This window comes from Phalangium opilio, unplaced genomic scaffold (assembly GCF_054372755.1).
Source record: "Phalangium opilio isolate 3A_F unplaced genomic scaffold, DU_Popi_V2 ptg000048l_1, whole genome shotgun sequence".
In the NCBI taxonomy this organism is placed as follows: domain Eukaryota; kingdom Metazoa; phylum Arthropoda; class Arachnida; order Opiliones; family Phalangiidae; genus Phalangium; species Phalangium opilio.
This window is the reverse complement of record NW_028324170.1, coordinates 845,839-868,337: the sequence shown is the minus strand read 5'-3', so window position 1 is coordinate 868,337 and position 22,499 is coordinate 845,839. Positions and strand designations below refer to the sequence as shown.

The 22,499-nt window shown below is 40.0% G+C and overlaps 3 protein-coding genes across 6 annotated transcripts; 1 reads left to right on the top strand and 2 right to left on the bottom strand.

Moving 5' to 3' along the window:
* Positions 1-204: 204 nt before the first annotated feature.
* On the bottom strand, positions 205-7,867 carry LOC149673507 (uncharacterized). 3 transcript variants are annotated; one of them, XM_089839064.1, is made up of 7 exons: positions 7,748-7,867; positions 2,744-5,722; positions 1,698-2,396; positions 1,382-1,594; positions 889-1,296; positions 722-821; positions 205-646 (listed from the first exon to the last, which is right to left on the bottom strand). In XM_089839064.1, the coding sequence occupies exons 2-7, from the start codon at positions 5,648-5,650 to the stop codon at positions 372-374; spliced, it is 4,602 nt and encodes a 1,533-aa protein (XP_089695190.1). In that variant the 5' UTR covers positions 5,651-5,722; positions 7,748-7,867; the 3' UTR covers positions 205-371. The 3 variants fall into 3 exon arrangements, with proteins under 3 accessions (XP_089695190.1, XP_089695192.1, XP_089695191.1); XM_089839066.1 differs by lacking the exon at positions 7,748-7,867 and adding an exon at positions 6,748-7,703; XM_089839065.1 differs by lacking the exon at positions 7,748-7,867 and adding an exon at positions 6,665-6,821.
* A 23-nt stretch (positions 7,868-7,890) lies between these two features.
* LOC149673506 (histone PARylation factor 1-like) lies at positions 7,891-10,566 on the top strand. Of its 2 annotated transcripts, XM_089839075.1 has the most exons (4): positions 7,891-8,198; positions 8,295-9,006; positions 9,076-9,409; positions 9,930-10,566. In XM_089839075.1, exons 1-4 carry the CDS (start codon positions 8,031-8,033, stop codon positions 10,507-10,509), a joined length of 1,794 nt encoding a protein of 597 aa, XP_089695201.1. In that variant the 5' UTR covers positions 7,891-8,030; the 3' UTR covers positions 10,510-10,566. The 2 variants fall into 2 exon arrangements, with proteins under 2 accessions (XP_089695201.1, XP_089695200.1); XM_089839074.1 differs by having other exon boundaries at positions 7,891-9,006.
* Positions 10,567-13,887: 3,321 nt separating this feature from the next.
* Positions 13,888-22,215, bottom strand: p (WD40 repeat domain-containing protein pink). The gene is made up of 21 exons (XM_089839062.1): positions 21,506-22,215; positions 21,330-21,440; positions 19,833-19,894; positions 19,517-19,703; positions 19,328-19,458; positions 19,133-19,259; positions 18,894-19,066; positions 18,720-18,820; positions 17,739-18,629; positions 17,415-17,676; positions 17,122-17,321; positions 16,802-17,053; positions 16,264-16,741; positions 15,862-16,110; positions 15,627-15,794; positions 15,417-15,548; positions 15,219-15,335; positions 14,721-15,146; positions 14,517-14,652; positions 14,246-14,453; positions 13,888-14,155 (listed from the first exon to the last, which is right to left on the bottom strand). The coding sequence occupies exons 1-21, from the start codon at positions 21,620-21,622 to the stop codon at positions 14,067-14,069; spliced, it is 4,617 nt and encodes a 1,538-aa protein (XP_089695188.1). The 5' UTR covers positions 21,623-22,215; the 3' UTR covers positions 13,888-14,066.
* Positions 22,216-22,499: the final 284 nt, after the last annotated feature.

Below are 22,499 nucleotides of genomic sequence, written 5' to 3'. Positions count from 1 at the left end.
AACAGAATAAAGAGCAGATGACATTTTACCAAAACATTTAGGTGGTGCCTTAGCCTCATATAATCCCGGCTTATGTCCTGCAAGAAAGCTCTTTGAGCCCGCCTTTTCTGAAAACTAACCACGTGATTGAAAATGGACCTTAGAAATTTTAGCTCTATTTCCCTCTTTTCCCGCACCATAAACGTCATTATCAAAAAACCAAAGTTACAGCATTAGACAACATTTTATTAAAAACAAATAAACATTACATTATAAGGAATATGAAAATTGAAAGAGAAAAAAAGGCTTAGCTCTCGTGAAAGTTGACCTTGTGTTTGGAATGTAATTAAACTCTAAGCCTTGGCGAGTCAAATTTAATACTTTTTACAGTTTTAACGCCTTGCGTGTAAAATTATAAAAGTTGGTTCGCTAAAGGGCCCAATTCTGTCATGTTTGTCAACAGCTCTAACAGCGAAATAGTAACAATTACCCTCCACAAAATTTGTCAAAGTGCACGCCATTGGGAGGGGAAGTGGCTTGACGTCACCAAGCTTCTTCCAAAGCGCCGGATTTGGTGCTACAGAGGTTTCTTGGTAAGCGTATAATTGATATAAGATTATGTCAGCGTAGGTAGCGTTTATCTTCATATTCCACGAAAGAACGATACCTTTTTCAAAAAACACAACAACGCAATGACAATGTTAGATGGAAAATTATGAAATAAGAAAGAGAAGTACCTTACCATTGGCAACTTTGGAAACTTTAAGAAATGGTCTAGGTGGTAACAGTTTCAAGGAAGGCATCGCCGGGTAATTAGGTTGCGCTGGTAATTCGGCCGGGTGCTGAACATTTGATACTACGCATTTGACATTACCCAACTCCCCCAATGGTACTGTAAAAAGTACTTACCGTTTTAGATTTTCTTGGAATGGGGGCTTTGGTAGTAACTGTCATAGCTTGTTTTGGTCTGGTTGCGGTGGGTTGTGCCATGGATCGGGGACTGGACAAAGATATACTTAGGCCCCCTCCGTCAACTGGGATTGTGTTAATAGTCATTGATGGGGATTTGAGGATACTTCGAGCACCACTTCCCGATTTGACCGCGTTTGGTTTCAACGCCACTGTTCGATTGGGGCTGGATATAACGGAAGCATTTTTATTTCCCGATTTGTCTTCCTCCTCTTCAGTTAAGTCGATGACAGTGGCGGATGATTTGGGGCCAGGGGTGGCACTTTTTGTTTTGGGGGCGGTAGTGGATTTTTTCACGCGTGTTAATGACGTGTTCGCGATTAGTTGTAATGGAACAGCTGTCGTTGGCTGGATTAAATTTTGTAAGGATAATTAGTGGAAACCTACCGTAACTTTGACACGTCATCGTCTGTAATACTATGGAGACACTAACCTTCGAAGTACTCGTAATGACACTAATGGAGGTCGGTGGTGGTATGTTTCTACTCATGGTTAAGGATCTACTTCTGGTAGACATTGACATGGCGGGTGTTGTGGTACTTTTACGCGCACCTCTCGTTAATGTTCCAACCAAATTACTTGTAGGCTTTGAAGTAGGCGACTCTGTGTTACTATAAGTAGCGGCATTGCTGGTGGTCGCGGTAACCTTAAGGAGTGTCAAGGATTATGGCAAGGGCTTATTTTAAAGGGATGTGATTGCCCCAAAATGCACTCCATTGTTCTTGTCAGTAAAAAAGAGAAGACCTTACCTTGTTGTAAATTTCGAGCTTGGACTCGGCTTCCTTGACTTGAGATTCTAAAAAAGTTGCTCGTTTCTTCCAACGTTCCAATTGTTTTTCCAACTGATCGATGCGTTCGTTTTGGGTGTCCACGATGGTTTTATTACATTCCTCGACATAGTTCAACATTCTTTCCTTAATTATGTTTTCGAGATCGTGCATTGTTATCAATTTTGGCAATGTTGGAACCCTGAATTCCTTATATTCCTCCGTGTCCTCAGCCTCAAGAGAAACTTTGGTATCCTCAACTTCTGATTCTTCATGATGCTTGGCTTTCTTGGGACTTTTCTCCCAAACAAATACCTCCAGATTAACGTCGTTGAATCTTTTTCTAGACGTGTTTTCTTGGTCTTTCCGTTCTCCTTTGTCGTCTAATATTACTTCCGGTACACCGTCGGTAACTTGCGTTGACGTTTTCTTCTTTTGTTCTTCATCTTTTTCGACGAAGTTCTTGGTTGAGACTAGGTTTGTTTTTGGCAGTGTACTAGTTAAGCTTTTGCCGATTAGGGAACTAGAAAGCTCGGAAATGGTTGATGATATTTTATCAGGTTTTTCTTCATCGGAAGACGAGAAGTCCAATTGAAGTCGGATATCATCAGTACTTTCGCGTGACGCTTCAATTGCGTTAACACTAGTGTTTTCTGTCGTTTCCTTATCATTAACTTGCTCCTTTACAGTTAAAATAATACACGCTAAGCCTTAGTTAAAAGTTACTACACAGTGACATTACCGCGTTTTGAAGCGTTGCTAGGGGTATGTATTTTCCCGCGCAAATAGCGTTGCTCAGGGTAAGCGTTTTCCTGCGCAAATAGCGTTGCTCAGGGTATGCGTAGGGCCGTAACGCGAGTTTACGGACGATTTTTCAAACGCATACGTTACGCAATGATTCAAAACGCGCTAATGTCTAGTAAGCTTAAGCTTCGAACATATAGTGAGTGTGACGTCATCCACGGCCCTAATTTAAGCCTTAACAAGTGCTACACCAATATGAACAAAAACAATTAGATTCTTCTTACTTCAGACTTCTTTACAATCTCCTCTCCATCTTCGTAATGTTGAATCGATTCAGATACCGGGGGAGCATCGTCATGATCCACTGATGTGCACTGAATTAGTGCAACTCCCGCGTTTGCGCGAGTCCCGTTCGCTTTAGATTCGACTTCAGCTTCAACTGCGTTTGACGTTGACATCAAAACACCTTTCGCGGGCGTGCTTAATTCAAGGTCATTCAATGTTTCGCTGGCAGTTGAGTTCGACGTGCCCGTACTTTTAAATAATAAATCGAACTTCGTTTCGGCTGATTCTAACCCTAACGATGCCACGTTCTTATCAGGAACTGAGCTTTCGTCCATTTGACTGTCCCGACTTTCAGCCAACGAACTTACATCGCTGGCGCTTACAACTGGAGACGCTATCGAACTAACACTACCATTTCCTCGCGATTTTTCTTCTACGATTTGTAACTTTTGGGATGGGCCTTGGCCTAATAAATGAAAATTTATTTCACCTTCTTCTAATTCCTCTTGAGCTGCGTTGACAGAGTCCGCATCAGAGAAATATAGATCACCTAACTCTCCACTCTGTTTGTCCTGGACACTTTTCATCAGTTTGTTTGAGTCTAACTTTTTTGCAACTTTTGGCGATGACGGTTTTTCTTCTACTAGATTGGCTTCAGCTACTATCGCGGTGGACAGATTCCCATCGCTTTGTTTGACTACTTCAGGCTGATTTGTTGAGGTAGTGGTGGTTATATGAACCTTCATTCCTGTGCCATCTGCCTTCTGATTTGGTTTATCACCTACAATTTTGTGGCAGTCTTTGGGGGTGATTGTAACGTCTAAATCTTCACTGTTCTCCTTATCTTTATCTCCTTCCGTGGTTGTTTGGTCAACGTTCTCATCAACATCTTGAAAATCCTCACAATAATTCTCTTGACCATCTTGATAATCCTCACCATAATACTCTTGACCATCTTGATAATCCTCACCATAATACTCTTGACCATCTTGATAATCCTCACCATAATACTCTTGACCATCTTCATAATCCTCTAACGGGCCACAGTCAACTGGATTTCTATCATCGATTTTAACTTCATCTTCGAGATCCATATTGGCGGCCCCAGATTCAGCCACGAGGTCCTCATCACCTACTTCTTGGGCTGACTGTCCATCCTGTTGAGTTCCTTGTTCTTCCTCCTCTACCCATTCTTGGTTTTCATATTGGCCATCACCTTCAGGCCACTCTTGATCGTCATGTTGGACATCATCACCTTCAGGCCATTCTTGATCATCATGTTGGACAACATCACCTTCAGACCATTCTTGATCATCATGTTGGACATCATCACCTTCAGGCCATTCTTGATCATCATGTTGGACATCATCACCTTCAGGCCATTCTTGATCATCATGTTGGACATCATCACCTTCAGGCCATTCTTGATCATCATGTTGGACATCATCACCTTCAGGCCATTCTTGATCATCATGTTGGACATCATCACCTTCAGGCCATTCTTGATCGTCATGTTGGACATCATCACCTTCAGGCCATTCTTGATCGTCATGTTGGACTTCATCACCTTCAAGCCACTCTTGATCGTCACCTTCAGGCCATTCTTGATCTTGTTTTCCATCCTCACCTTCCGCTTCCCCCTCCCAGTTACAATCTTGGTCCTCATTACCTTCCTCTAATTCCTCTTCACCGGGATTTTTTAGGAGGTCGTCACCGCCATTATCTTCCTGTTTATCGTCCTTCGTATCTACGGCTTTCCCGCTAACAGAATCGATTCTCCCGACACCTTCTTGTTCTTTCGGGTCGCTTTCATTCACGGGAGCAGCGTCTTTCATATTTTCCGTATCGGAAACGTCATCTTCAGTCTCAAGTCGCAAAACTCCTTCCGAATCACTGTCAGAGACATCAGAATACCGTATCATATTTTCCGTATCGGAAACGTCATCTTCAGTCTCAAGTCGCAAAACTTCCCAATCACTGTCAGAGACATCAGAATACCGTACTTCCGAATCATCCACTATGTGTGCATTAGCGGTATGATGGGCTACACCTTCAGTTGCAGTCGAGAGATCCTTTTGGTCTATTGGTATTTCTTTTAACTTCTTGGGCTCTTTATCGGTGTTTGACTCATCATCAGATGATAGTAGAACAACACATTCTTCGGATAATCCTTCTGGATTTGTTCTATGAATTTCTCCAGTGTCATCACCTTCATCTTCTTCTGCAATTTCTGCCTCGAGAGGTTCTCTATCTTCCCAGTCAGACGGTTCCTCCTCTTGAAATTCCATGATCACGGCTTGAACCGTCTCTTTTTCTGTCATCTCATCGGAACATACATCTTGCACTTCTTCTAGATCTTTAATGATATTGTCCCAGACCTTTTTTTCTAACTCCGATTTTGGCGCTGTTGATTCAATATCTTTGACATTTGGAATATCTGACTTCTTAACCTCCGATTTATCAATCGCATGAATTGTAGATACGCGGAGGATATCATCTTTTTTATCGTCAATACTGACAGGACTGTTCGTGGATTCGATTAGCTCTCGTTTCTTTTGAAGCCTTTTCCGTTTAAATCTCTCGGCTTGTTTTCGTTTACGTTCGCGCTTTCTCTCTTCAATGCTTTCTAGGTAATTGGCATCAGGTTGTGACTTAACTTCAATTGGTAATTGTACAATTGGTTCTGGTTTAAAATCAACACTTTGTCCAGAAAAATTCGCGCCTACCTCTGACGTTTTTTGTGAGGGTTTCTTTTTTGTCGAACTAGTAACGCTGCAAGACTTACGCGCAGTTGTTCGGCTTACAACTGGCGGTGGGTTTTTTTTTTCTAATGTTAGTTTCGTAAGATCGGTTTTACCCTCCTTCAAACGTTTAAGTTTCTCTTTCTGGTCGCTTTCAGTGTTCATTTTTAAAAGTTATTGGTAAAAAACGTAAAACTGAATTTGTGTATAGCGTTAAAGCGTAACTGTCTCTGAGAGCTGAAATCAATTATTTTAGACAAATTTAAGACAAAGATTATTTTATATATTAAATTAACAATAATAAGATAATTAAGAATTTAAAACGGTAGCTAAAGGTAAAACGGAAATCAGCAGAACCTACACTAACACCATGTGGGTAGGATTGCACTTTACGTGACCCACCCAACTAACAATGGTTTCTAGTTAATTAGACAGTGTCCGAAAAAAATAGTTAAAAATTTTTTGGAAAATTTTAAAATCCATGCACTCACCGCCATTGAACGCATTCACCACTCAATCTTGCAAAATAAGCCGAGGGGACTATAAGAAATTGACGGACTCGCGCCGCACTTATAGCTATGGAATTTTTTAAACTTACGGAAACCGTTTATTTCTGACAAAAGGTCGGAAATATAAATGCGAGAAAAACTGAAATGTTTTGGGAAAATCGTTGAATTTTTTGGGAATTCGATAATTGATAACGTTAAATTTTGGGGAAATGCGGATATATATTTGAGAGTTTGATAACGGTAAATTTTGAAAAAAGCCGTCAAATTATTCAGGAATTTTTTTATTTACTCAAAAATTAACTGGTTATTTTCTAAACGTACTCATTATTTTGGGATAGGTGTCCAATTAACTAGGGACTTGATAAGTGTACTCACGATTATTATTAAAAATGTGTCCAATTAACTAGGGATTTGATAAGTGTACTCACGATTATTATTAAAAATGTGTCCAATTAACTAGGGATTTGATAAGTGTACTCACGATTATTATTAAAAATGTGTCAAATTATTCCTGAATTTGATAAATGTGAAGGTCGATATTTTGGAAAATGTGTCAAATTATTACTGAATTTGATAAATTTTGCAAGATTAAGTGCAGAATGCGTTAAGCGGATAGCGACTTCAATGGCGGTAAGTTCATCGATTTTAAAATTTTCCAAAAAATTTTGACCTATTTGCGGCGGCCAAATAATTTTTTAACTATTATCATGTTTTCGTCTCACACCGCACCGCAACTGAAATCATCATGCCCACCTTTTTTGTATAAATGCTTATTTCCAGTACTAAACTAGGCCGCCAAAACAAACGGCGCCAATCCCGCCATTTTGTATTTTAAAATTTATTTTGGTAAAACTATTTAGTCTGCTATTAGTTCTGCTTACCACTATGAGGATTAGCCAACAGGCTGGGAAATAAGGATATTTTTTAAACTAGTCCTTTGGACCAGTGACCCCTAGTGTCTGAAATTATTTACTGGTCTCCGGACTGGTCCCAGCCTTTGCTCTCCAATAGATTTGCAATTAATAAACTGGTCCCGAGGACCAGTAACCCCCACTTCTTGAATTAAAAAACTAGTCCAAGCAATTAATAAACTGGTTTTGGACCAGAGGAAGTGTGCTATTTCCCAGCCTGTTAGCCAATGCTTAGAAAATTCAAAAAAATACCCTTAAATTAATTTTTGAGGGAATATAATGAACAATGGCTCTATTTAAATTTTAACATGGACTGAGTGATTTCCATCTACGCGCCTTTACGGTACCCAAAGATTACATTTTAGATAATCCTTGCTGGTACTACCAACCAGTCTGGGAAATAAGGATATTATTTAAACTAGTCCTTGGGACCAGTGAGCCCCCTAGTCCCCGAAATAATTTACTGGTCTCCAGACTAGTCCCAGCCTTTGTTCTCCTATAGATTTGCAATTAATAAACTGGTCCTGAGGACCAGTAACCCCCCCACTTCTTGAATTAAAAAACTAGTCCAAGCAATTAATAAACTGGTTTTGGACCAGAGGAAGTGTGCTATTTCCCAGACTGCTACCAACTCTGGTACCAGAAGTAGCCACTAGCAAATGCAATTTGCAATGATAGGCGCCCCAAACAAAGGAGAGGCAATTTGCAACGGCAGTACAAAAAAATCTCTTAACCAGTCATTCACAACATACAAATCTTATATTATCATATAAAAATAGGCTATTTTTCTGAGAAAGTCAGTCTAAAACACAAAAATCTATAAAATAAAAACTAAAACTAACCTTAATCACGGCCTTTTATCAACAATGGACGTCGATTTATTTTTTTTTTTCATAGCTGGTGCAGTGGTGCTGCTTCGCCTTCTTATCTTGTCCTCTTACCCCATTCAAGTGCCCAACCAATCAGAACCTCGAATACTGGAGCACGTGAGTGACCCAGTCGAATAGATTAACCCTAGTTCTTGTAGGCGAGTTTCCACGTTTTTAGGCTTAAAAAAGCGCGGGGGTTTTCATTCTCAAACTGAAATTGGTTATTCAATCAAATTGAAGTTACTCAAAGATTAAAATGGGTAAAAAATCAAAAACCCCTAGCAAGGGAAATACTAAAAGTTCAAAAACTAAAGAACCAACTGCATCTGCAATCCAGAAAAACACTTTAAATCGTTATTTTAAAGTTGTTGATGTCGAACCTGTTACTAAGAATGACATAAACGAGGAAAGTACCACTTTAAAAGTATGTTTTGAGTCTAAAAACTGTAAGAGAGCCGCGTCTGAAACTGATAAAAACAAGAAAAAACTAACTAACCCCAAATCACCTGTTAAAAACAAGCCCATTTCCAGCGGTTCTGATGAAAATAGCGCAGAAGACAATAGTAAGACTAAGGAGTCTAAACAAGATAAGAAAGATGCCACTAAAACCGAGATAGACAAAATATATCCAACTAAACGCAATTCGCCAGTCAAAAAAAGCGCAATATCTTCTGATTCTGATGAAAATATAGCAGAAGATGATGGTAAGGAGTCTAGAAACAATAACAAAGATGTCTCTAAAACCGAAAAAGACCAATTGCCTGTTAAAAACCAGCAAATTTCTACTGATACTGAAGAAAATAATGCAGAAGACGATCGTAAGGAGTGCAAATACGGTGACAAATGCTATCAAACTAACAAGCAACATCTCAAAAAGTTTAAACACGCTAAACCACCTACAAAATCTCCTAAAAAACAACATCAATCTAACAGAAAGTCACCCAGAAAAACAAATATTGATGCCATTTCTGAATCAGATTCAGAAAATGAAGAGAAAGTTAAGAAAAACAAGCGAAAATCTGAAGAAGAGCTTAAATCTGATAAACTACAAGATGCTAAAAAACAAAAAATAAGACATGAAAATGATCCTGATGAAAATAAGGTCACTCCTGATTTAAAACCCAGTGATTTAGAAGACGCGATTAAAAATATATTTGCTGTTGAGGGAATGCCAACTGATTTCTACCATTTCTGGAAATTTTGTACAACAGTTAACCCTAAAAATCCTTTAAGTGAGGAGTAATACCGAGTTTCCCTTTATGTTTTGTAGCTAAAACCCCAACAAATTTTTTTCCATCTAGGTGCCCTGAAAGACTCCTTAGGTTTCGAATTAGTTGGACCATTTGAGGTCCTAAATGAGCCCGAATCCTTCTTAACCAGCGACCAAGCGGAAAGAGACAAGATGTTATGCAAATCCCGTTACTATTATGATCCTCCCGAGTTCCAGACTTGCATCATTTCAAAGGAGGAGGACCCAATCAAAGATGAGAAGCTAGCCGGGTTTCATTTAGGCTACTATCGCGATGATCCCACCCTAAAATCAGCCTTTGTCGCCTTCAATACACCAGGGATGAAGTATACGCCAGCTTCCTGCAAGTTTCAACCCCTGGGGGATAATCTGTTTGGTGCTTTAAGGTATCAAACATATTGGTTAAGCCTTGGCTTCCGTGTTTAAGGGCTTGCTTGCCTAGTTTTAACTATAGTTTAGGCCTTAAGTAAAGGAACCACGTGCCCGGGTTTCCCCCCCCCCCCCGCCCTTTGCTTTAATGTCACGTGATTCGTGAATAGAGTTATATCGGTTGGGGAGGGTGACATTAAACTCCGCCCATTCGCCATTTTGGCGGCAGAATTTAACATGAGCTCTATAGCCACCAGAAGGTGACTCCATCTGTTGGCTTGTTAATTTCATTGGCTAATATTACTCTATAGAGTTATATTTGCTGAAGGGGGGGTGAGACGTCATTGGTTTTTCAGCCAATGAAATTAACAAGCCAACAGATGGAGTCACCTTCTGGTGGCTATAGAGCTCGTGTTAAATTCTGCCGCCAAAATGGCGAATGGGCGGAGTTTAATGTCACCCTCCCCGTAACCGATATAACTCTATTATTTGAGAAAGAAGAAATTATATATATATTTTTTTTGCAACTACTTTCAGCTCGGAAATCGCCCACCGTTTGCAACAACTTCCGAAAAAGGATAAGAAACGCGAATCTTTAGAAAAACTCAAAACCCGCATGAAACGGTTTATGAGCGATCGCGATCTTACTTACAACCTAGACCGCGTCACGCAATCAATGAAATCGCGTCAAAAATTAATCAACTCCAAATGTTTCCACGGTGCTGGAATCCGCGTTAAAGTTGAAAACGACGTCGGATATCGCGAATTACCCGAAACGGACGCAAACCTCCGATCACTTTTCACCAAAATCACCAACAAAATGTCTAACCCTAATTCTAAAAAGGATCCAGTTGATCTAATGGCACCTATAGATAAACTGGTAAACCTCGTTCAGTTTGCCAATGACGAATGCGACTTTGGAATGGGATTAGAACTTGGATTGGATTTATTCTCGTACGGAGATCCTAATTTTCATCCTTACATCATGCAACTATTACCTTTAGCCTATCAGCTACTAAATCGCGCTGCATATAGTAAAATTATCGAGGCTCATTTGAAACTTAGAGATAAAATGACGGGAGCCAATCATTGGCTTACCGATTTGGAAAACGCCTGAAATGTTTTGTTAAATGTATTTCGTGACTTGACAATAAAATTTTTAAGCATTGCCGAATACCAGTTTTTGACTGTCGAGACGTATAGTTGTTTGGGAACCGAATATCGAATAATTAGGCTTAACCAGAAGTATATAATACTTCTCTTCGAGAGAAGTGTACCAGAAAGCGGGATAAGTGTAACGTCACTCTTCCCAACATCGGATCATTTAGAGCAAGGTTACTAAACCGAATCACATACACGATAAATAGTTCCCTCGTCATTACTCTATTAGCCTTTAAATATTTGGCAAGACGCGCTTGTGCATTTTGTCCCACGTCAAGACGAAGTTTGTGGGATGATTGCTGGGGATTTAGTGCCAAACAATTATAGAATTCGCCTTAAGGCGCGATGCCCATTTGTAGTTTGATGAGCGGGAAAGCAAACTAAAAGGGTGAGCTTGGGAAGAATGACGTTACATAACTAAAGCATTAAGAGGATACAGAGTGTCATCCTTCTTCTATTATCCCCTTCTGGCTTAACTTAAAATTGCCCTTATCGAATAGTCAGAAATAAATTTAAGAATAGCCCCTGCTCTTCCAAACTTAATAAATCATATACCAAATGAAAGCTTAGGCCTTCCTCTCTTCATTGCACACCATTATAGTGAGCCCAAACAATAATTAACATTAAAAAACTAATTATATATATAGCAGTGCCAAAGGCTTTGCCGGGACTCGTTGTGATGATACACGCACGTCCGTTACAATAAAATTAATATAAATATAGCTGCAAACATTCGAAGTTTCAGTGATCAAAGAATCGGCAAAGCCTTTGACACTGCTATATATATAATTAGTTTTTTAATGTTAATTATTGTTTGCGCTCACTATAATGGTGTGCAATGAAGAGAGGAAGGCCTAAGCTTTCATTTGGTATATGATTTATTAAGTTTGGAAGAGCAGGGGCTATTCTTAAATTTAGTCAGAAATAGAAGGGGATTAAAATCAATTTAAATTATATTTAGAATTTAGATGCAATTAGAATTAGTACCGAGACAACAAAGTATTTCTAACTACTAAAATACTTACAGTAGTTCTTCAAGCTGGAAATATGCAACTGTTGCAATTTGCGGTGGCTCAACGTACGCGACTCACTGGTCCTGGAACCAATTCTAAAACTTAGTCTATCTTTCTGGCCTTTTGAATTTTTAACCAATAGGAGAAAAACTCTAGAAGCCAAAAATGTCTAAGTGGCCAATAAAAAGCGTGGGAAAAAAGAAGAAAAATAAACGGTCCACAGACAAACTTTCACACGCTATAGAGTAGTAGCACTTCAGGCCTATTTTCCCTTAGAAACTTATACTTTAAAAAGTGTAACTGCCATTACTTTTTTAAAACAATTTTAGGGTTAATATTTTTGTTTTCTCGAATAGTTAATCGAATATTTAACGAATAGTTAGTCGACTATTTAACGAATAGTAGGCCCTGAATAGTAAAATTCACTATTTGAACAGAAGCGCGGGTGTGACGTCACCCATGCTGTTTTCCCATAAAGAAAAAACGGTGACTGTCATGGCCGCACATTGCTAAAGGCAGACCGTCTCGATATTCGATCGAGTTATTCGTGTTACTCGAGTATAGAGTGCTGTCAGTTGTGACGTCAGATCCAAGGTTAAACGTCACTCCCCTATCAGGCTTAATTCGTCGTAATTTTAACAACCGCTCCCCAGCCCTCATTAAAACCCTCTATAATGCATTGGCCCTGCCTATTTTTGACTATGCCTCCCCTATTTGGACACCATCTTCCTCCCTTGGTACTACTGCCCTACAGAAAGCCCAAAACAAATTTACTAAACTAACTCAAAAATTAGATAAACTCCCAGCCCCTTCTCGATTAGAAAAACTTAAAATTGATCCCGTCATTATCCGCCATAAAATTAACAACCTATGTTTACTTCATGACTTCTTTAATAACAAATTGGCACTTAACGTTGAAACTTTTTTCCACCCTGCACCGTATCCCTCTACCCGTGGACACTCCCTTAAACTTGCAAAACCACGCGCCCTGACGTCTATCCGCCAACATCATTTCACCCACACTGTCATCTCAGATTGGAACGCACTCCCTGAATCTATTATTACCATCTCAGATAAATCAAAATTTCGCGCTAAGTTATCGGCTCACTTCAATAATACCCCAAATTGACCTGTAGTCATACCGTTTTTTACTTTGTTACTTATCTTTTTTCTACTTTGTCACTTATTTTTTTTTTTTTTACTTTGTTACTTATCTCTTTTTGTTTTTTTTTTTCTTCTTTTTTTTACTAATGTATAACTAAATCGTTAATCTCTGTATAACTAAATAATCTCTGTATAACTAAATAATCTCTGTATAACTAAATCGTTAATCTCTGTATAACTAAATCGTTAATCTCTCTCGGTTGTACTAACCAAGCTCTAATGGCTTACCTGTACTGAACTAAATAAATAAATAAGCCTTTTCCCCAAAAAAAAAAAAAAAAAACTCACGAGTCTGCCTTTAGCAATGGGCGGCCATGACAGTTACCGTTTTTTCTTTATGGGAAAACAGCATGGGTGACGTCACACCGGCGCTTCTGACAGCACTCTATTCGCCCATGCTTAAAAATTTTGTTTCTGTTTAAGAGTGGACGAGTACTATTTTAGGCCTTGGTCAAAATTTCTACTACTATAGAGTACTTCGAAGTTGTTATGCTTAAGCCTAAATCCCTCGGTAGTATTTTATATTGAGGCAGTACCGCTTTTAGGTTATCTAGGAGAATATAGAGCTATCTCAGAAGCCGTAGTGTGACGTCATCGATGCTATAGAGTGCTGTCAGAAGCGCCGGTGTGACGTCACCCATGCTGTTTTCCCATAAAGAAAAACGGTAACTTTCATGGCCGCCCATTGCTAAAGGCAGACTCGTGACGTTTAACCTTGGATCTGACGTCACAACTGACAGCACTCTATTTGCCCATGATAGAACCAAAGCCGTATCAAACATGGCCGCCTACTGCCAAAGCTAAGCCGTGACGTTTTACCTAGGCACTGACGTCACAACTGAGATAATTCTATAGAGTGCTGTCAGAAGCACCGGTGTGACGTCACCCATGCTGTTTTCCCATAAAGAAAAAACGGTAACTGTCATGGCCGCCCATTGCTAAAGGCAGACTTGTGACGTTTAACCTTGGATCTGACGTCACAACTGACAGCACTCTATAGCACGAGTACTAATTCACATTCGGGAGTATTTCAAAACAATAAACAAATCCTTACCTACCAATAAAGTTTGTTAGATGATAATTAGGCCTTATAAATATAACAAAAGTTATTTGGCCTATAAATAAGCCTAAAAATCATTAAAAGTAAGACGCATTAAGAGATTTCAAATAAAACTGAGCGCTATATCTATATTTTTTTTGAAGGGATTTCAGTTAAAACAATTAATAATAATAATAATTTAAACGAAAAACAAAACTTAATAGCAAATATTAATTATCATGGATAAATTTCAAAAAGGGGGGGGTAATAAGATATATATATATATAAAAAACTTTCTTAATTGTCTTTTTTCAACTTGGCTCGATCGACACATAATGGACAGGGTGTGACTTGATGCCCGAGGCAGCTACTATGAAACGCGTGCCCTAAAAGAAAACAACACCCGCAATTACTTACCAATTCTTCGATTCCAAGCCACTCCAAAGACAACAAACAGCCGGGGGGGCTTAACTTACCGCAACTACCAATAGTGACTCCCGTAGCCTTACTAGAAACGCGATTAGCTCCAAAGACATAGGTACATAATTGTATTCCGCAGAGAGGACACGTTCGTTGGATTCTAGTCGTAACACCCCAATTATTTTCGGGTTCTTCCAAGTACCGAAGGCATCGTTGTTTTAAACTCGGAGGTGAATCTTGTGGTTTTGACTCGTTTAGCGGTGACTATCATTAAGATTACTTAGTAATCGCGTCTAAGTAATGATTTACGCGTAAAATATATAATACCTTTTTGTAGTGACTCGTTTCCCCTCTTTGTCTCGATTCCTCTTCAAAAACCTGCCAAATTTGAGGTGGAATACAAGTGGACCTTCGTAGCCATAAATAACTTTCGACTCGGGCCAAAATAGAGTGCGATAGAATACTAAACAAAACGTTAATTACATCAAAGATTAAGTTATGGTCTCGCGTAGGTGACGCGTCGCGACTTACCTTTGTTGAGTGTCAATAAGATGCGTCAATATGCTAGCTCTGTACGTCATGGCGCTAAGCGCTCCATTAGGTACGTCCAACGAGCGAACCATCCTAATGACGTCAGCGGGGGGATAAACGGTTAGCATTCGACGTATGGCAACGTCTAAGGTCAAGCTATGTTGCTCCGAGAAGCAAGCGGTTGGTCCGATAGGGGCTCCGCAACTCGTGCATTTCCAAGGAGGGTCACCTTTGGCGCTTTTGCGTTTTTCGTGCCACGCCGACAGTTTCACCAAGAACGACGACCATTGACGTTCGTCCTCGGGAAAACAGCCTAATGGGTGTTCCGTTGAGAGTAAACGCGCGTCATCCAAAAGCAGGATCGTTTTGAGTCGTTTCGCGTTTTCTTTACGTTTCTTCAGCAATAGAAGATATCCTGGCCAGAAACTACAAACCGGTTTACCGTCAATGTTGCCGTTCGACCATGCTTAAAACTTAAAAGGACGTAAAAATGAATACCCTTTTTCTTGGCAAAACTGCGTCAAATGTTGACTAGTGGTCTCGTCAGATCCAAAAGTATCGAGAACGTGGAGTAATTCTTTTCCCATTGGCCACTGATAAAGGTGAGAACCGGGTCTGTACGCGAAAGGTCAAATACCACAAGGTCATAAGAGATAATAGACCAATTTTAGGCAAAAACCCCTCGCCTCCACTTACACGGGGTTTCCGCAAACGGAACATCGTAGATTGACAAGATTCCCGTCTGTTTCCGGTGGCTGATTAATGGCGAAACGGATCCAATTCATGCGGACTTCGTAGGAAGAGAATAAGCTAGTAATGATTTGACTTCTACACGGAAAGATGGCGCGTCAAGATTCTCAAATTATTTTCATCAATCGGACAGAGGACAAGATGAAATGAACGTACTTATGTTTAGCGGGTGTGTCTTTAAGAATCAGATCTACGCACTTAAGAAAAAGTCTGGGATGATGATGACCCGTACAAAGTGATATATACAACAGATCTATCGGTGATATTTGATGACAAAGCGAGCAACACACTTCTAAAGTTTTATTATAATCTATTCTAGATAATCTACGGAGAAACTCGACGTTAACGCCTATAATATCGAAGCGAGTGCGGGGTTAGGCTCATTACTTACTGCATTATTCTCGAAATTGTGACTCTAGTAATACGAAAAGATTCCAATAAATTTTCAACGCAAGCTATTAAATTATTTTTTTGCAACGCTCTATCAAATTCATCGCGTCGTCTAAGTACTTGAATTCCATCGTTAAAAGCGCACCAAGTTTTAAACCTCGTTTCCAAAACTAACGAAGAACTTTCGCCAGTTCCGCAAAAACCACTTTCGTGTTGTAAATGCACGAATTCTTCCACTTGTTTTTCGCGCCTTAAAATTTCAATGAAAAGAACAAAAATGTAGCCAAGGCTTAAGTTTAACCGCCAAAAGGTAGCCAAGGCTTAAGTTTAACCGCCAAAAAGTAGCAAAGGCTTAATTTTAAGCCTTTGATTCTCATTTCCCAATTCCTTAACTAAAACTTACCTTTCGCTGTTGCCGCACAAAAGATGGAAGTAATTGCTAACAAAGAGCGCCAAATTACAATCCAATGTCGAGGAGGAGTCCTTGAATCTTTCACCCCCGCTTGTGTTACCATTTTTATCGGAGAGATTGCTGCGCGTCTCTCCATTTAGCAAATCGGGTGCGGTTGATTGTTGCGTCATTTGATCTAATATCCCATTGCAACTAGGAAAAAATAGCCCTAATTCCGAAAGGGAATCGCCTAGAATCTTAGTTCGAAAGCAGCTAACAGCGAGCGCCGACATTTGAGCGTGGATTTCTGACGTAACTCTAAAGGGACAATAAACAATGACGGAAGAATCGCGAAGTTGAAGTTTTTTAGAGCTCGGTGGAATAAAATCCGGGTGGTAATTAGGATGTTGGTTCTTTTTCCCTAATGATGTTTGGCAAATGTTACCATTCACTTCTAAATTGATGTCCTCGAACTCATTATCACACGGTTCTGCAAGTTTCAAATACATCTGAGTGTCATCACTGAATGGAAAACAAATATCTATCGTACCTTGTAGAGGCGAGGTTTGATTGTGCACAAAATGCAAAACTTCCAATTGCGTTTCATTTAGAACATTCACCCATGATTGTAAAACCTCTCTTCGTCCGATAGGATCAAGTAAAATATCGGGGTCTCTTAAACGACTTCTGGCTTCTAATGTGGCGGATAAGAGAGTCCCGATATCGACGGGTGGCGCGTCTTCCCATATCGAACTATCGTGCAATGCCTTAGAAGACCAGGAGCGATTGTCTAAATAGGTCCCTGATCATACAGAGATGATACGTTCAGAAAGGCGTTGCCTGGAGCTCGAAGAAAAATGTGGCATTTACCATTAGGATCGCCTTGATTTTCCTTATTGGTACCATCATCGGCGGGATCCCAAGCGGAGGAAGGCATCGAATTGGAATGGACAAAACCTTTTGGTACCACAGCACTCGTTTCGTTGATACCCATTTGCTTAAACCTATTTTCTAAATCCTTCCAGTTTTGAAGGAGAACTTTCTTACCAGACGTAAAAGTGCTCGAAATACTATAACATAAAGGAGGAAATACGTCCAGCTAAGTCTTGGAATAGAATCGACGCAGCGGCAAGGCTTGGCGAGGAAACAACGATGACACTTACCTATCTTTGAGTTTTCCCAGATCAATTGGAGGCAATTCCCCAGCTTCGTGATTAGACAACAAAGAATAATCAAAGCCCGGCGGGAAAACCAATCCACCTCCGTGTACCGATAAGCTGAGCAAGCGATATGGGACGTCAAAGTTCATCTCTGACGATGCTAGTTCCTCAGATGGATTCAAAAGACTTCCGTTCGAAGAGCTACCATTTAACGTTCCTTGACTACTGGACATAATGTTACTATCGACTTCGGAACTAGGATCAACTGAAGGGCGTTTCATGAATAAGCTATGCTAAAGAAGAAGACATCCTAAACAAGACACTCACCATTCAAAATAGGCGGAGTGTCTGAAGCGATGGAAGGATTATAAAGACTTAAAGTCAAGGAACTGGAAGGTGATGACGCGCCATTTTCAGTGGTCGATAAGGGAAGCGGTACGTTTGTTACTGGCGAGCACTCGGTTCGACACTCGTCAACCGGCGACAATAAACCATTCAGCGCCAAAGGTAACGGTTTAAATGGTATATCGTGAGGTTTCTCAACTGGTACCGCCGCCGACATGTTTAAGCTCGAAGTGGAACCATTAGACGTTGAAGGCCTAGGTGGGACATTTGACTCGCTTTTCGTTTTGCGATGAGTTTTATATTTGTGCTTTGGCTTAACGGAAGATATTTCTTCGTGGCTTTTGACTAAAGCCGACGTCTTCTTGACGAAGAGCGGGTTTTCAACCGTCGGTGACCCTGAAGGGTGTCTTTGACGTAACATAGGCGAGGCCGAACGACATCGCGTGGGTTGAGGTGACGCGCGTCTGGAACGGTTAGGGTCGCTGTGATGGGCCAACGCGGATCGAGGTCGTCTCGGGTTTTTGGCGGGAGTGTCTAGGGAATCCTTGTTGCGTTTCTTTTTGTCTTCAAGTGCCTGGATGGCGTCGATTAATGGCGATAAAGCTTTAAGAAGTCGCGTTTGTCCAGTCTCTTTCAATTTATGGAGCAAAGTGACGTAATTGGCCGGAGTAAGTGAGGACTTTTTGGAGATTGAAGTAGTAGTAGTGAAGAAATGACCATTGTCCACCATAAAACTGGCGCATTGAGAGTAAAGTTCGCGACGGAAAAGTTTACCAACAGCTTTATCGGGAGGTAGAACCGCGATACGGGCGAATTTATCTAATTGGTAGTTTATGTACAGATAGCTTTTGTAGCATTTAACACATTTTATATCTGTATTGAGATAATTAGCGTTAAAAAAACACAACACAAGAAAACCCCTTGGTTCAGAAACCAAGCTTTAAAATTTGACCTAAGTCGTACCAGAAAACTCATCGCATCTTAAAAGCACTTCGGCTTTTTTAGGATTTAAAATACAAAAACCATTGGAACTCCACGTTAAAATGAAGGGAGACAATGCGTGGCTAATTAAGAAAAGCATCTCAATTACAATAGAATACGAAACCACTGATCGAAATACGAATTTATTTTGCGAACCTGGGCCATAAAGCGTAGAGTTTGGTAAAGCCCATGACAGATCGCGAAGAACTTTCGTCAGTTGGCCGCGTTTCAGACTTAAGGCCATCTTTGTACGTTACGAGCTTAGTTGCCGAAATACAAAGGGCTTGCTTAAACTGGTGCGTCGATAATACGTTCCCGCGTAAATCAGCCTAAACAAAATTTTGCGTTTTAATCCTTCGAAATACCATCGTAACTATCGCTGCTGGGTCAGTTACCTCCCAAAGCCTGGCACCAGGCCTGGCTGTATAAATAGTGCAAGGGTCTTGATAGCGCGGACCGGGATATAAGCAAGCCCCGAATTCGCCATCCCGAAGTTTTTTTCCAATTTGGACCCACTGTTCCCTGTATAATGGGCAACTTTTTTGAACATCAAATAGTCCCGTCTTTTTACGAGGTCGTCAATGACTTACGTATTAGTATTGTAAATATAAGAACGTGTTAACGAAGAAACGAGAAGGAAATCTTTCGAGTAATCCAACTGAACTACGCGTGAGTCTACTTTCATTAGCGTTGCGCTTGGAACTTGAAAATAACTCCTTGTCTATAGAATTATGGAATTTAGAAAGCTACTGATACGTTTTAATCTAATTCGATCTAACCCTAGATAACGAGACGTTAATCATAGAAACGCGGCCAGTGTCGTCTCCAGCGTAAAGTCGCGCTGTTGTATTGCTCCAATGTAGACTAGTAACGAGTGCCCCTTTGTGGTCGTACGTAAATTGCAAGCGGTGCGGTTGGACACCTTCTTTTTCCGCATTGTGCTCAAGTACCACAACATGCCCACGACTGATTTTTTACAATATTGTTAAAAACTGACCCACGTTATAAAAAAACACTTAAGGGAGTATCGAGGAATATGAATAGAACTTTTTGTGTTGATACTCCCTTCAACTGGGATAACTCAAAAGGCTATACCTTGTTGAAAAAGCCAAAATAGAATCGTCAGGTGCAATCGCCACTTGGCTAACGGGACCATCCTATAAACATTGAACCCTTACTTAAAACCTCCAGCTTTGAAACGTCATAACTGTGACGCATTTAGTTCTAATCATACTATCTGGTTAATAAGGATACTTTTTTAAAATAGTCCTTGGGACCAGTGACCCCCTATTGTCCTAAATAATAAACTGGTCCCCTCTTAGTTTTCATATAGATTTGCAATTCTAGAGGGCCGGATAAGAACCCACACGCTCCCGTAATGTTAAAAAGAAAAATCAAATTTTTGTCGCTAATTTTCCCATAGGAATAACATGGGTGCTCCCGCACCTGGAATTATAAAAACTACTGCGAAATTACGTTTCGGAATACTTTCAAACTAACAAGTAACTATTCAAGGTGTGCCTTTTTGAATTTTCATCAAAAACAATAAAGTCTAACTACTATATATTATTAATTTGTAAAATTTGGCCAAAAACGATTTTCCATGTACCAAGTCAGTTTAATTAATAAACTGATCCGTGGACTCCTAACCCCCCAGTCCCCCGTTTCTTGAGTTTAAAAACTGGTCCTAGCAATAAACTGGTTTTGGAACAAAGGAAGTGCGCTATTCCCTCTCCCCCACTGATCCGTGGACTCCTAACCCCCCAGTCCCCCGTTTCTTGAGTTTAAAAACTGGTCCTAGCAATAAACTGGTTTTGGAACAAAGGAAGTGCACTATTCCCTCTCCCCCACTGATCCGTGGACTCCTAACCCCCCAGTCCCCCGTTTCTTGAGTTTAAAAACTGGTCCTAGCAATAAACTGGTTTTGGAACAAAGGAAGTGCACTATTCCCTCTCCCCCACTGATCCGTGGACTCCTAACCCCCCAGTCCCCCGTTTCTTGAGTTTAAAAACTGGTCCTAGCAATAAACTGGTTTTGGAACAGAGGAAGTGCGCTATTCCCCCTCCCCCACCGGAATAAACTGGTTTTGGAACAGAGGAAGTGCGCTATCCCCCCTCCCCCACCGGAATGTATGCAGGGATGCCATATTGGGCTGGAAATCACCCAATTGGGCTTATTCTCTAAAATATTATTAGAATTTCTAAGAAACTTCCAACTGGTACAGTCAAACCTTTTCAGCAACTTATAACTAGTCATTTAATGATTAAATAAATTTCTTTCATTTTCCTTTTTGGGCTTTATAAATGGGTTTGGTATGTAATATGTGTTGAAATTCTAAATTTTCATGATTAGGCCTAATTGATGGCTTGTTTTTGGGCTGGATAGCCTCGATCTTAGTTAAGTTTTTTTGGGCTTGTTTCCAATTTTATTTTGGCGGGTTCAAGATTTTCAATCTGGCACCCCTGACTGTATGTGGGGAGTGGGGTCAACACCAACAAGGGACAATACAAATCTCTGGACACTTGCTAAACCTTTTCAGAGTGGGTTTTGTTTGTTTTGACATATTTTTTGCGAAAACAAATAATTACTTACCTTATTGGTGACCGATTTGAGGTACTGTAAGGTATCTCTAATAAAAACGTAGATACCACCACTTGTTGAGCCAAAAACCACAAACCGTTGTGACACATCAAAACAAGTGTACTGTAAAGCGGAATAAAAATCAATACTAAATGACGTTGAGTTTTTCAAAGATCAGTTTAACTTACCTTAACACGAGCCGTATTTCTAATCGGTAGAAAGACATTTTCCATAGAATCAGTTTCAATGAGCACGTATGGATTAGAGTCTACCATCAACATTTCTGTTACGTCTGTCTTACTCATTTTAACTAGCTAATTTCCGCGACTATTGCTTCTTAATGTTAAGCCTAATTTAAAATTTAATCTAACCTACTTTAAAATTAATTAATATTTTCAAGAGGTTTCTGCTGTGCATAATGTACCAGCTGACCTTTGGTTTCCTTTCATTGCTACCTGTAACCTCTTAGTTATTAGCGCAGTTCAAATGTGTAGGCTGTAGCAGCATTTTGAAAACCGTGTTTACGACTAGCTTGTGATAAGTTTAAAGATTGGCGATAAAATTCTATCTATCATGTTGACATTTCATGATTAAAAAATTCCTCACTCGCTCACTAGTCTAGTCACGAGAGTCATGAAACATTTGAAAACACAATTTACACTTAAGCCTTGGCCATTACAAAAATGTTTTCGCGGATTCATCTCGGCGAGGCTTTAATTAATTGATTCGGAATTGATAATTGGATAAAATTTGATTTAATTAGCTTCATAATTATTAACATTTAAATAACTCCGGTTTTGTACATCTTTAGCTCCCGCTTTCTTCCTCCAGACGATCCTAGATAAATTCCCACTCCATTTCCCGTGGTCCCACCATCAACCCTCCCAATCCCATGACAGTCGATCAGGCTAGGACATAAGGCGGCGGCGTAGGATATATGTCCAGTTTAAAAATTTGCCGGGATGCTTGAGCCTTGCGGCACTAGTGGTCCTAAATAACCATTTCAAAGATGTTTGTTTTTGCACTGATTTCTTAATCAGCTGAGCACAAATTTGCGATAACAATAAGAAAATATATTTACCGATAAATATAAATTTCTAGAACCAAACAGATTTAGAAAACTGAGGGAGAAACGCAAGGAGGATTCATACCTTTTGCACAAGGAGACCGTTGAGATAGAGG

Bases quoted from the DNA above. Each gene is read 5' to 3' on its own strand.
- LOC149673507 (XM_089839064.1), bottom strand. From the start codon at position 5,650: ATGAACACTGAAAGCGACCAGAAAGAGAAACTTAAACGTTTGAAGGAG. The intron at 1,297-1,381 runs GTTAGTGTCTCC...AATTTAATCCAG, and splicing joins TCATTACGAGTACTTCGAAG to CCAACGACAGCTGTTCCATT. The intron at 647-721 runs GTAAGGTACTTC...TTTTTGAAAAAG, and splicing joins AGTTTCCAAAGTTGCCAATG to GTATCGTTCTTTCGTGGAAT.
- p (XM_089839062.1), bottom strand. From the start codon at position 21,622: ATGAGTAAGACAGACGTAACAGAAATGTTGATGGTAGACTCTAATCCA. The intron at 16,742-16,801 runs GTACGATAGATA...TGAAACTTGCAG, and splicing joins TCAAACCTCGCCTCTACAAG to AACCGTGTGATAATGAGTTC. The intron at 14,156-14,245 runs GTAAGTTAAGCC...GTTTTCTTTTAG, and splicing joins AGTCACTATTGGTAGTTGCG to GGCACGCGTTTCATAGTAGC.
- LOC149673506 (XM_089839074.1), top strand. From the start codon at position 8,031: ATGGGTAAAAAATCAAAAACCCCTAGCAAGGGAAATACTAAAAGTTCA. The intron at 9,007-9,075 runs GTGAGGAGTAAT...TTTTCCATCTAG, and splicing joins TAACCCTAAAAATCCTTTAA to GTGCCCTGAAAGACTCCTTA. The intron at 9,410-9,929 runs GTATCAAACATA...AACTACTTTCAG, and splicing joins AATCTGTTTGGTGCTTTAAG to CTCGGAAATCGCCCACCGTT.